The sequence below is a fragment of the Geospiza fortis genome, unplaced genomic scaffold, assembly GCF_000277835.1.
Source record: "Geospiza fortis unplaced genomic scaffold, GeoFor_1.0 scaffold194, whole genome shotgun sequence".
In the NCBI taxonomy this organism is placed as follows: Eukaryota; Metazoa; Chordata; class Aves; order Passeriformes; family Thraupidae; genus Geospiza; species Geospiza fortis.
Window position 1 is genome coordinate 5905626 of NW_005054322.1, and position 13580 is coordinate 5919205.

At 39.4% G+C, this 13580-nt stretch overlaps 1 protein-coding gene across 1 annotated transcript in view; it reads left to right on the forward strand.

The window, feature by feature from the left end:
* MRPS31 (mitochondrial ribosomal protein S31) overlaps nucleotides 1-13580 on the forward strand; it is a 19805-nt gene that overhangs the window by 293 nt on the left and 5932 nt on the right. The window contains exons 2-5 of the mRNA XM_005420791.2: nucleotides 2013-2300; nucleotides 2993-3142; nucleotides 7589-7732; nucleotides 9943-10016. Coding sequence (XP_005420848.1) covers nucleotides 2164-2300; nucleotides 2993-3142; nucleotides 7589-7732; nucleotides 9943-10016 — 505 coding nt within the window. The 5' untranslated portion in view covers nucleotides 2013-2163. The remainder of the gene's footprint in view (nucleotides 1-2012; nucleotides 2301-2992; nucleotides 3143-7588; nucleotides 7733-9942; nucleotides 10017-13580) is intronic.

Genomic DNA, 13580 nt, shown 5'->3' on the forward strand with positions numbered 1-13580 from the left:
GGTGGAGGGGAGTGGCGTGGGCCGTGTTTCTCGTGTTGCTTTCCTTGCCGTCCTTCCCGTCTTGGAACGGTGTGAATGATCCGCATGTGTGACCTGACCGTAGCTTTGCTCCCTGTATCAGCAGAGCGGCGCTGCCTGCTGGGTGTTTTTGTTTCTGCACAAAGTACGGGCTAAGAGCTGTGTTTGGGAGTTCTTCGTTTTTACTAAAGTATTTTAAGCTGCTTTTAATGACACCTCAGTTGTGCGTTCATTCATTGTTTTTTAAACTTCAAAACTCCTCGATATTTTTGAACAAGCACCGGTGCTGTGATGGCCTCATGTTCAAAGCAGCTAGGGTTCTTTGGGAGCTGTGCTTGCTTTCCGAGGCCGGGCTCCCCAGCAGAAGGCAGACTGGATGGTAGGTGAAATACAGGGATGCAGACTGCAGTGTGCTGCTGGCTTTGAGTGCCTGAGGCTTTCAGCCTTGCTGTGCTTTGCTGCTGCTGTAGGCTAAGGTAAGGCTGAGAAGATTGGAGCTGTTCAGCCTGGAGAAAAGAAGGTTGCATGGAGACCTCATAGCAACCTTCCAGTGTTTGAAGGAGGCCTACAGGGAAGCTGGAGAGAGACTTTTCTTCAGGAATATGAGTACAAATTACACGAGGAATAAAGGGTACAGATGGAAGAAGGAGAAATTTAGGTTTGGTATTACAAAGAAATGCTTGTGCTTGAGGGTTGTGAGATGCTGGAACAGGTTGCCCAGGGAGGTTCTGGATGTCCCAGCCCTGGCAATGTTCAAGGCTTTGAGTGACCCAGTCTAGTGGGAGGTGACCTTGCCTATGGCAGGGAATGTTGGAGCTAGGTATCTTTGAGGTCCCTTACAACCCTTTAACAATCTGTGATTTCTGAATGGTTACATAGTTTTAAAGAGCATGCGGCCTGAATTAACAAAAAAGGAGTTAGTCAAGGACCTTTGGGGAGCAGTGCAGTGTAAAACAGCAGGGCTCCTACCATCTTCTCAGTAATAAGGTTCTGAAGCTTTCCTTAAATTTTCCTGTTGCTTCTCAACATTGAAATTTAGGTTTTAATGCTGACAATTTATCAAGTGCAGAATGACCTAAGTGTGATGCAGTGCCTGCTGAAACTGGCAGATTTTCCCTTTTTAGCCAGAGAGAGATGTATGTGAGGAGGAGAGGTATGCCACAATTCCTTCAGATTTGTGGAGTTGTTTTAAGATCTATTGAAGTTTTTTATTTTGAATCAGAATAAATATTTATTTTTTCATTTCTGTAACTTGAAAGTGATTTTTAAGCAAAGTAAGTAGGCGTGAATGTAAAGGTTGAAACACTGCCTTTTAGAATGTTATAGAGAACAGCTCTTTGAATTTTATGATAGTTTTTCTAGAGAATGCAGCTGTGTCTGTTGCAGAATCTCCTGAGCAGCTCCTTGCTGTCCCTGGTTTCACATCCTTGGCTGCGCTGTGTCAGTTTCAGCTTCTTTGCAGTGATGTGCTAAACTAAGCAGAGGAGCTATAACCCAAATAACTTTTCTGCTTGTTTCTGGGTTAACTTGTAGCAGAATCCATGTTGCAGAGTAGGGGAACGTGATCTGTAATAGTGCCACAAGTGTGAAAACATGTGAAGTTACGTGTGTGTACAGTCTTTTTTCAGGGAATTATCTCTTTATTCACTCATATTAAGAGTTTTGGTAAGTTTTCTATAGTACCAATGAATTTAAGTATCAGGTACCAGTAAATTCAAACTCTGTATTATTTCCTCCACAAATAAATGGTGTGTAAAGTTGTTTACTTTGTGTTTGTGATGAGGAAATCAGAAGTAATCAAGAGTTTGAAATGGTGTCTCAGCCCTTCTCGAAAGTCAAAAGGTACATGTTTGACATGTACTGAACATACTCAGGTTGCACTCAGCTGGGCCTAGACAGTTGTAACTGTTGTTCTGGGGTTTTTGGTAGGTTTACAAAATTCAGCCTTGGACCCTATTTTTAACTTCTGCTTCCTAACTTTGTGTATCATCTAGCAAACAGGAACTCTTCAGCACAAGCAGCCTGCTTTCAAAAGACAAAGATAAATCTGCTGCTTCCAAAGACAGCACACCTGAAGGAGCAGCAAAGAGGCAGGAGGATGGAGCAGAAACAACAAAGCAGCAGCTGTTAGACATTATTGGTAATATGAAGGTGGAGGTGAGCTACAGGAAGAAGCTCCAACAATTAAAAGCCAGTGAGAACAAGAAGCAAGCCGTGAACAAGCTGGAAGGCCCGGACAGTGAAGGTTCTGTGCCTCAGGGAATTACAGAAGACACCCAACGGTAAAGTGTAGCAAACTTTTCTTAGCCTGTTTTATCCTTATTTCAGCTTTCTTTTTTCATTTATTAGGACATAATAAACCGTTTCCAACAGTGGAAAAGAATCTTGTAAGGGAGTGTAGTGCAGAGTTGTAGACTGGAGTAAATCACAGGGGAGAATCTGAGCAAAAGGTGCTGTATGCTGTCAGCCTTATGCTGCCTTTTTCTACAGTGAGATTGTGGAAAGGTAGCACTAGCACCTGCCTGTGGAAAGTTATTTTAATGGGAGAAGGGAAATACTGTTCAGATAAAATACAGCAAAACTGAGCAAAAAGAAAAAAAAATTAAGAATGGCATAATGATTGTTGAGTCTTTATGGCTGCTCCTGTCCGCATTGTGTTACATCATATTTATCATCCCACCGGTCTGTGCTGCCAGTGGTCTCCAGGCTGTGCAGTGGCACAGGGCTGCCATTTCACCAGGCTGGGGAGCAGGAGCTTGTCAGAGTCCTTCAGCATTTGATAATTAGGGCAATGTAGGGCAAACCTGCCTGTCCCACTGGCCACCCCCAGTTGGGAAAATACCTGATGAGCTTCTGAGTTATTAAGATATAAAATGGCAGCACAGAAATGACAAATACACTAAAAGCTTTTTTTTCCTGGGTTTTTTTTTTGTTTGCTTGTTTGTTTCTGTATCTGTTGTGTCTCTGTTTACAGTTTAAATCCAGAACTGGTGAAGGCTGCTTCTGCAGTTGCATCTTCCCTTCCACGCAACAAGAAACAGACAGAATCAGAACTCATTGCGCAGCTAAGAAGACATGAAGAAACCACAGATAAACAGAAGAAGGGGGGAACTATTAACATACGGTCTGTGTATTGATTGTTTTTCTCAATTACGTCAGAAATTCCTGTTTTGCAATGTCATCCTGAAGGTGACTGCCTTCTGTGTTGGGAAGGTGCCCCTAAAAGATACCTTTGGACAGTGTATCCTTAGGATTCATGAATACTGGTAACATTATTGATTTGGTTATACCAAACTCTCTAAATTTTGCTGTCATGTCTCTAAAGTGGTTTTGCAGAAACAGAATTGCTTTCATGCCCAGGATCATTGCTTTCTTGGACAGGCTAGCAAAATAACAGCTCTTTTTGTGAGTTTGGTTGGGGTTTTTTTTTTTTTTTTTTTTTGCCACAAGCTTCCAGAATTCTCACACAACGGATGGATTTGTAGATGTTTCAGACGTTCTGTCTGGACTGGTGAATTTTCATGACAGCTCTGCAGAACTGAACTAGAGCAGCTCTGTTTATAGCCCCACCCTTCTTTCAAAACTTTCCAGTCAACGCATGAAACTCATCTCTTGGCTTAACTCTGTTTCCAGTGTGGCTTTCAAACAGATGAGAAACATTTGTTTGGAAACTCAAACAGTTGTGCATACAGCTCTTTTGGATGATGGTTAAAGGCAACTGTTTTTCTTTTTTTTTTTTCACCTAGTATTCAAATACCTGCTCAGAAAATAAGGCATTAAATCCAGGTGAAATGCTGAACAACAGAAAATTGGATCTTTACCAAAATATGAGTGTGAAACCTTTCTTTATGTCTGTTTGCAGTGCGAACTGCAAGCTGCCTATCTTAGTTTTATTCTGTGAAAACGAATTTGCCCCAACTGAGAATCTAAGCTTGACCCATCTATTATCATCTGTAGGTTACATGTATTTCTACTTGTAGGTATCAGTAAAGGATCTGCTGGAATGATTGTCAGTGTTCTGCAAAAAGAGCTAATGGTGTCTGTGGCTGATGTCTGCCTGAGTGGAAATTAAGGAAGAGAGAGATAGATGCTTGCAAACAGGTTGAGTTAGATGATTGCACAGACTGGGGTGTACAATGCTCAGTGAATGACTTCATTAAGCAAAATATCTGTTCTTCAGATATAAGGACTGTTTATATAGAAGATATGTTCATTAGACTGTTACCTACTAGGGAGTTTGTTCACTCTCTGTCACCAAGTTTTTTAGAAGGGCAGAGTACACAAATGTCTTTAACAGTGGCATAGGCTGTGGGTGACCACCTTAAATGTAATTCAAACCTTCTTGAATACCCAAGATGCTGGAGGAGCACAGAGATACTGAGCTGACACGTGCAGTGCCCAGCCTGAAATGTGCCGGTCTCCCTTCCTTAGGGTGCACACGCTCTTGTCTAGGTGTGGTTTCTTTGCCTGCTGGCATCACAGGCTCTCTTTCTCTCCTTACCTACGGTGCTTTTCCTGAAGCACTGACCCAGCTCTGGCTGCAGTGGAAGAAAGACAGTGACTAAGGAAGTCGTTGTCAAAGCAAACATGTTTTTTTCTCTTGAAAGAGAGTTTAAATTCTTCAGAAATTTAAAAGCTGCAGCTATATAGTGCCTCTATATTTTTGATTGGTGGGTTAAGATGTGGTATTACAATGTTTTATGACATGCTTGTGGATGAAGCACTATCATTAGAAAAATGCATTTTCCTCAGCCAGAGCCAGCCTTTTTGGAATGTCATGGCTGGCTTGCTGTGCTCTGAGTTGGCAAGTTCTATTCCCTGAGGCAGCTTTGTGACCTAGCTTGTTTCTCCCAGCAATACACTCACTCCTCCTGCTGCCGCCATTTGCTGAAAAGTTGTAGTTTCCTTATTCAAGAGTTAGGTAGCAGAAACTTTTTATCAGTGGGTGAGTTTTCAAGAAAGACCAGCAATTTGTGCTGATTTTCATGACAAAAAACTTGGTTATAGTAACCTTTTAGAGTTAGTATGGACCTCTTAGTTCTTTGAGATAAATACAGTCCTCTTTGGTTTCTGACTAGTGTTTAAAAACGTTGATTTTACAAAGCCCAGCAGCCTCAGACCTGATTTGGTGTGATTTATGCTCCATGATACCTCAACCCACTCAATGTGTGAAGATGTTTTTAATATATTAGAAAGCATTCACTTTTGTTCATGCGTGATTATTTTGTGTTGAGTTTTATTTGACAGTAAGAGAATACATGCAATTTAACTTTCCCTTTTTTTCTGTAGAGGTTTTGCATTCAATATACTTACATATTTTAAAAGCCAATATATATTTCTCAGTTATTTACAATATTTAAAAGCAAGATACTTTCACAAGCAGTAGAGCTACATAGTGCTGAGCTGCAAAAAACTGAATACTGCTATTGTGATTTATTATATGAAATTTCTTGAATGTTGTCCAGATCTTTTGTACAGATTTTTTTTACCAGGACTGTGGCAAGACCGCCAGAGGTCGCTGTTGTATGCAGTCATCTCATAGCCTTGTAGAAAGCACGGGGGACAGGGCATTCACTAGGAGGGGAAAATATTAACGATAGAGGAATTTATTTTCCTCAGTGTGGGCTGAAGTTTCGCTCAATGGAAATCACAACAGCACTGCACCGAAATAAAATCTGCAGCTCTACGATTTCAGCTCCTGTTTTGGATGAGCAAGAGTAGTAATTCAGAGCTTTGGCTTGAATATATCCAAAGCTCCTTGGGTCTCCGTTTTAAGTATTATAATTATTGGCTGATAATCAGGAAAGAGAGAGAGTCTGTGGTTGTTACAAAAGTCCTACCACTTCCCATCTCTGAAAGGCAGGTGTATGTAGGAACTTCAGTTTTTAATGTGTTGGAACGAGGGAATACATAATATCTAACCACTGTCGGTACACTGGCATTGGAGTGTGACTTTTTAAACCAATATTTTTTGTTTCAAAAGGCATTAAAAAAATCTTTGTGGTTCTACTTTTGTTAGTACAGTGCACTTTTCATGATGGAGCGATGAATGTTGCTGCCAGAAATGTTCATATGCCGATGGTAGGGTGACATTAGGATTTCCTAGCATGGAACATGATACCATTGACTGTGTGTTCTGATAGCTCAATCCACATCCACATGCTTTCCACATCTACAGGGCAAAACTGCAAGTAATTCAGGAAAGAGAGCAGCTCTGAGCAATCCTGACTTCCCTGAAGCACGGGAAAACACCAGTCTTTTAGGTCACAGCTGAGTCAAGCTGTTGGGCTGGGCTGTGTATGGCTGACCTTAGGAATTATGTCCCTTTGACCCTTTTAAGTGTGTCAAGCCTCTGGCCCAACACCAGCTCACTAATGCCAGTAGCCACTTCACAGAGTAATTTCTAATGTGACATATGCAACTAATCGGAGATTGCTTTTTATTTAAAATGAAAATAAAATTATTTCAAACTTGTTTTTAGATGCCTTTATTTCAGAGTAGGTACTGGAAGAGCTATGCTTGTTCTGCCGTTTGAAACCACATCTAAGACTGAAGAGAAATCATGCTGTGTTTCTGTGGCAATTAGCTTTTACAATTTTCCAGAAGTATTTCTTTCTTGTCAGTAAAATCTCTTTTGACTTAAGCTGCCAAGAGCATAGTTTGAATTTCATTTGGATTTTCATAAAATGGGTAATGCAGTATTTTTGCCTTGGCCTATTTTTATTTTTTTGAGTCCATATTTATGTCTTGAAACTTAAGTGCTGCAACTTGGGATGACTGTGTGTGACTGGAAGTGGTTGGGTGGAGAGGAGGCTGTGAGGAAGAGCTACCATCTTGGCCTTTCCCAGCCAGTGGAGTTGCCGGTGAAGGGAGCTCCTGGGCAGGGGCAGAAGGGGACTGTGATTTGCCCTTTGTGATCAGACCGAGCTGTGTATGGTGCTGGAGGAGATCAGAGCATTTGCTCTTCACGTATGATTTTCACTCCAGAATGACGAAGGAAGATGTGGTCTGTTAATGCTGTAATATGATTATGCAATGCAACAGATTGCAGTGGATCAGGAAAGGTGACCTACTTATTAGGGTGGCATGATTGGCCCATGTCAGCTGATGTGTGAAGGCAAGCTTCCTTTTGGTCTGCAGCAGCACAGCTCTCTGTCCCTGGGCAGTATTGGTTCCTGTCCAAAAAAATGGTGATTTTTATCTGCCTATTTAAACCTATTTTTTGTATCCCCATTTGCTTAAGCAAAACATGCCTAGTACACTCTGTGAATATTAGTATAGAGATATATGATTTTTTTAGTTGAAACCGAAATAATTTAAAAGAAAGTCTTCACTGTAGGTTTAATAGGCTAAAGTACCACTTTTATACATAAATGTAACAAATGGTTTTAAACAACAGCCTTGAATGTTTGATGGATTAAAGATGGGTGTCTTTTGTGAGGAACGTAAAATTCTATCTCATAGAAGCTTATGAAACCAATTGAGAATAGAGTTTCTAGTTAATACATATGACAAACTTCCTTGCTTTGTCGATCTGCTGAGTTTTTACATTTCATGTTTTTCATTTCAGCAATGTTATTTCAGAAATGACAGTTAAAAGGCAGTCCCCAGAGCAGTGGGGTGCAAGGATATCCGGTCGCATTTCCTTGCAGTTGGGTGAGGATGGTCAAAGAACAAGGCCTGAAAGGTCATCAGCTCAGATGGACTCCAGAAGGTATTTTTGTGCTGTTCACCTCCAATAGAAGGAGCAAGCAGTTACTAATGGATAATACTTTAAATTTACTTGTACATATTAATGTTACAATGCTTCAGAGCTTAAAGAAATTACTTAAATATTTTTCAAGATAAGTACTGTTAAAATTGAAATAAATTGTGAGAACAAGATAGTTAATGGCAACCAGCTAATCAAATAATGTGCATTTTCTTAATATTACATTTTATAATTAAACATACTTGGTGCTGAAATGTAATTGTTCTTGTTTTAACTAGTTTAAATTATTTTGACCTAAGCACAATACAATATTTTTTCATTTTCTTAACTTCTTGGGAAATGGAGGTTTTGAAAGCTTGCTTTCCTCCTCTACAAAACTTGACCATGTTCTATGTTTAGAAAAGTTTCATCCATTCTGTTGGGATTTTAAAGACATATTAAAGTTGGTCTATTTATTTATTTACGACTTCATTCTGTAATTGATTTCTTTGTTATCTGTGATAATTGTTTATGAAATTAACTTTATAATTTAGATGTGATTTCAGGGTACTCCTTAAATTTATTTTGCTGCTGTATTATGTGGCCACTCTCGTGAATTAAGGAGTGCTCTTATATTTTTGGTCTACTCCTGTAAGCTGGGCTTTTTTTGCCTGTAATCTTTGGATTTTCCCATGGCAGCTCATCATTGCATTCCTTCTCCATGTATTCTTTCCATAGCAGTTTTTTAGTAAGATTAACTTCTCTCGTATCTAGTTTACTTTGTAAATTAATCTCTGTTTTGGGGGGTTAGGGCCTGAAAATGGAGGGAATAATTTGTGTTTAGATAGATCATGTTGACAGCAGAATTTGAGTAACAAAGGACAAGTGTGAGTTCATGGGTGAGTAGATGTACAGTATTCTCTGTGTGGTGGAACTGTGCTTGGTATATAACTTCAGAAACAGCACCTTAAAATAGTTTTTTAAAGCCCTATAGTTAGTAAACTGTCTCCAGTTTCAGGCCTGAGTTCCCTCCTGCATACCTGAATATCTCATGTATTTGCTTATCAACTGATAGTAGGAAAATAATGGGTTAGGAAGAATACCTAAATTTAAGTCAAGTTAGTACATTGCAATGAAACGAGTGATGATGCTTTATAGTAATTTAAACTTGTAATTTAAAAATAAACTTTCTTCCAACACATGCAATGTATCTTTGGCCAGTGTCATTGGGAGTTACACACAGATTGGAAAATATAATCCTGAATCAACATTCTTTCAAGGCTCTGTAACTAGATTGTTGTGTGCTGAAATAGCTCCAGGGTAGTTTCATCACTAAAAAGTAATATGACAAGAGCAGGTTTGCAGAAGTAGTTGAGGCCATTAGAAATCTCCAGTAAATCCAGAAGGGTAGAATTTTAAGGTCAGAAAGGATAAATCTTGCCAGTGGATATGAAATAACAAAATGAAAGAACTGTTAGAATTTCAGTGGAAACCTGGAAGATAATACGATTAAAAACATAGTTGATAATAAAGACATTGGGGTTTTTTTGTTTTCATCTATAAGAATTTGACTACATGTTGAAGTCTTGTAATTATTTTTTTAATTTTTTTTTTAATGTAAGATTATGGTAATGATAAATGTGATTGAAAATAGATGGTCAGAGTGAAATATTTGTATATTCAAAAGAGTGAGCACCAGGGTGATTCTATTGAAAACATATCGTATGGTTAGACTCTGACTGTTTGCCTTATGGCAGAGAAGGTGGCTGTGTGATCTTCCAAAAAGGTCTATTTATGTCATAAAGCAGGAATTATTTGATTTAGCTGTTGCCTTTTCTGTTCCTGAATTGTGCAATATTTTTTTTACAGGGAAAAAACCCAAGTCTTCAGATAGTCGCAACTTTGTAAAATCACTTAGTACTGTGGTTTGATGCTGTTTACCTTTTTTCAGATCCCTAAATATTCCAGTTAAAGTTGACTGCAAATATAGTGCTTGATTTATGCTCCTTCTTTCACATGGAAATGTTTTGAGAAGCTCTGTTTAAGACAAATAGTAAAGCCAGAAACACTCTCTGATTAAAAGCCTGAAGATTTAGTGAGAATCACTATCCTTTTTTTTTGTCTCCAGAGATCTGTTAGTTCATGAAAATATTTTGTGCTTTTTAATTTGTTATCTGGCAATGTTGTAAGGTGTTGTGAAATACTAAATATCGGTTTTCTTTTTTTGTTTATAGAAGTCTCAAAGTAGGAAAGAGGCTTAATATATTCACTAAGGCTTCTACAGAACCAGAGCATGCACTGAAAACAGGTTAGTGGAAATTCAGTAATGAAATATGCAGTGAGGCTAAGTTCTGCATTTTTAGAATATCAAGAGATTTGTTTTTATGAGGAGACATGACCTGCTCACTTTCTGCTTTCAGCCTGATAAAAGAAATGACTACTTTGATGTAGCTCAGATTTTTACCAAGTGAAACTTCCATGCAGTGTAATGAAATGTTTTCTGTGCTGATCAGGGCACTCTGTTAGTGAATGTGAAGGGTATAACTGGCTTTTTGTCACAAAGGTCAGTCTTAATTCTGTGAGTGTAAAGCCAGCCTGGAGGATGGGTGTGTTGACTCCAGCTTATTTGGTCAAGTTGCAAGGAAATGTGAGGCTGTGATCCCAAGGAAACAAGCATGCCCTGCAGGTGACTAAGTATAAGCAGGGTAGTAGCAGCCCAAGACTACGCACTAGATTGCTGTGTGGCCTTCTTTTGTTTAGTGTTCCAGATGGAGCTGGAAAGATCCCATTGGCAGCTGACAAATGACACCTTGCTTCACCTAATGTAAAGTTATTCATATGTGTTTAGAATCATAGAAAGTTTGGGTTGGAAGGGATCTTTAGAGGTTATCTGGTTCCAACCCCCCTGCAATGAGCAGGTACTTCTTCCACTAAATAAGGTTGCTCAGAGCCCCACCCAACCTGACCTTGAATATTTCCAGAGATGGGACATCTACCACCCTTCTGGACAACCTGTTCCACCACCCTCATTGGAAACAATTTATTCCTTTTGTCTAGTCTGAATCTCCCTCTTCTGGTTTAAAGCCACTACTCCTTGTCCTGTTGCAGTGGACCCTCCAAAAAAATTTTGTCTTCATCTTTCTTTGAAGCTCCCCTTAAGTATTGAAAAGATTGAATAAAGTCAACCCAGAGCCTTCTGTTCTCCATGAGGAACAACCCCAGCTCTCAGCCTTTCCTCTTAGGAGGGATGTTCCATCCCTCTAATCATCTTCCTGGCCTTCCTCTGGACCTGCTCCAAGAGGTCCATGTCTCTCCTGTGATGAGGACCCCAGAGCTGGTTGCAGCATTCTAGGTGGGGTCTCAGGAAAGCAGAGGGGAAGAATCTCTTCTCTCAACCTGTTGGCCATGCTTTGTTTTATTATTCTAGTTGGCTTTCTGGGCTGTGAATGCACATTGCTGGCTCATGTCCAGTTTTTTATCCACCAGTATCCCTAAATTCTTCTTGGCAGGACTCTGTCCATTCATGAGCCTGTGTAGATGCTGGAGGTTGCCCAAAGCCAGGGGCAGCACCTTGCACTTGGCCTTGTTGAACCTCATGAGGTTTCCATGAGGTCACTTCCTTGAGTTTGCCCTTGAGGTCCCTCTGGATGGCATCCTGTCCTTCACATGTGTCAACTGCACCACTCAGCTTGGTGTCACCTGCAGATGTGCTGAGGGTGCACTCAGCCTCTCTGTCTGTGGTGATGATGAAGACACTGAACAATACTGGTCTCGGTGTGGATTCCTGAGCAACACCACTTTATCACTGATCTCCATCCAGGTGTTGAGCTTTTGACCATTGAATGCATGGTCTGGATTGACCCCATGAGCCCTGGACCATCTGGATGTGATGACCCAACCAGTTCCTTACCTACTGTACATGCCAAAACTCATGTGAGATGAAAGATACCAAAACTAAATTCAAAACAGGTGTGACACACCTTCATATTCACTGCATGGCACAGCTGTGCGGGAACAGTCTTAACAGGGATAGCTTCCACTCAGGAAGACTTGGCTTTACTGCAGGCTGGGTTTGGCCAGGAGTGTGTGAATATGGGCAAGTCATGTAAAGAACGTTGTCCCTCACCTTTCTTTATGAACAGTGAGACTGCATTGTTAGTATTGATCTTTAAAATGCTGGTTTTCCTCAGCTATTCTGAGGACCTTTTAAAAAACAGACTTTATTCCATTGTAGTGACTTAGACCTTTATGTAAAGTTAGTAGCAGCAGAAGAAATAGTACTCCTGTCTAAAATCTTACAAAATGATGAGTATTTGTTTCTGTTTCAAGAGTAGAACTGTGAGTTTTTTGCCAGATTCTAGCTGAGTAGTTTATCTTTTTTTTGCACTTGAAACTACGGGAAGATATTAATTTGATTACTTAATTTTTTAGTAAAATGTCAAATAGTGCCATTTGCATATTTTCAAGCAGCTGTGAACTTTCTGAATACAGCCACCTCTATGAAAGCTGTTTATTAGAATGGGATTCAGTTTGCTGTGTTTTAAGACTGCCAGTATGATTAAAATTGGTCCATTTTACATGAAAAAACCACAATGAATGACATAGTGTTTGTTTTTAGCTGTCTTAACAAAAGTGGTGTTGAAAAAAATGGCTTTTGAGTAGAATCAAATTTCCTCCGGTAAAAGAGTGAGAAATAAGGTTTCTTTTTCTCATGAACAGAATGCATACACTGGATCATCGTAGTCACCCCAGGTAAAAGCTGAGATGCACTTTTTTTTTTAAACATAAAATTGGAATGTGTACAAATTGTTTCAGAGAGCAAGTGGACTTTATTGTATTTGTAATTAGAAGTTAATAAGTAAGCTTCTTTCAGCTTTTTGTTTGGTGTTTCCTGTTTGATTCCAGGTAGTTTTGAGGAACTCTACAGTATATTCTAGACCAGGAAGCTGATTACTTGGCTTACTGACTAAGCCTGATGACAAACATTTTTTTGGGCATTAACCTCGGGAAATACCAGTGTGATAGTTGATACCTTGATTCATTTGTTTTCACTGTCGTGGTTCATATTTCAGGAGATAATGGGTTATTTTTTTTATACATAACAGAAAAGCAAGTTTTGTTTTAAGTATTGAATATTGGCTTTGAAAACTTGAATGTTAACTGGAAATTGTCATCCTGAAAATACTCTTCATAACTGTTAATGTAAAATGCCAGTATTATTTTCTGCTTCATGAGGTGAAATTATAATCTTTATCACCTCTACTGCAAGCTTGAAAAATGAAGTACTGCTTTCCACTGTTAGAGGATTTATTAGTTTCTTTATGATGTGGACAACAATTTCATTCTGGTATGGTTTCTCATGTTGTCTTGTAGCTGTATTTTATTCCTGTCTCCAGCCCTCAAATCAAAGTACTCAGCCTGGTAATATAGTTCTGGAAAATTCCCTCTTGACGAATAATTTGAATAATTATATTATGTTTTAACACAAAAAAAAAAACCCTCTGAAAACACTTTTTTGTATGTAAAAATACTGTTTGCCCTTTCATTGTGTTTTTTCTTAAAGGAGGGGGGATTTTTTTAAGATTCAGTTGAGTTGTAAGCCACTGAGCTGAAGATGAAATTATATCTTGGCCTCAAGTACTTTGACTCAGGAATAGTAAAATAATAGGCTATTGGCTATAATCCACTCCAAGTGGACTGTAATACTCGAATTCACATGAAGATCTGTGTTCCAAGGATCTTAGGATGAATTGATAACAGAGGGAGGCAAGAAAACAAAGGGGAATGCAGCTTAGGCCAGCTCACTCGACAGCAGCCCAGGGCGCTCCCAGAGGTCCCTCCCTGTCCTGTGGTAACAGCTTGTTCCCTTCAG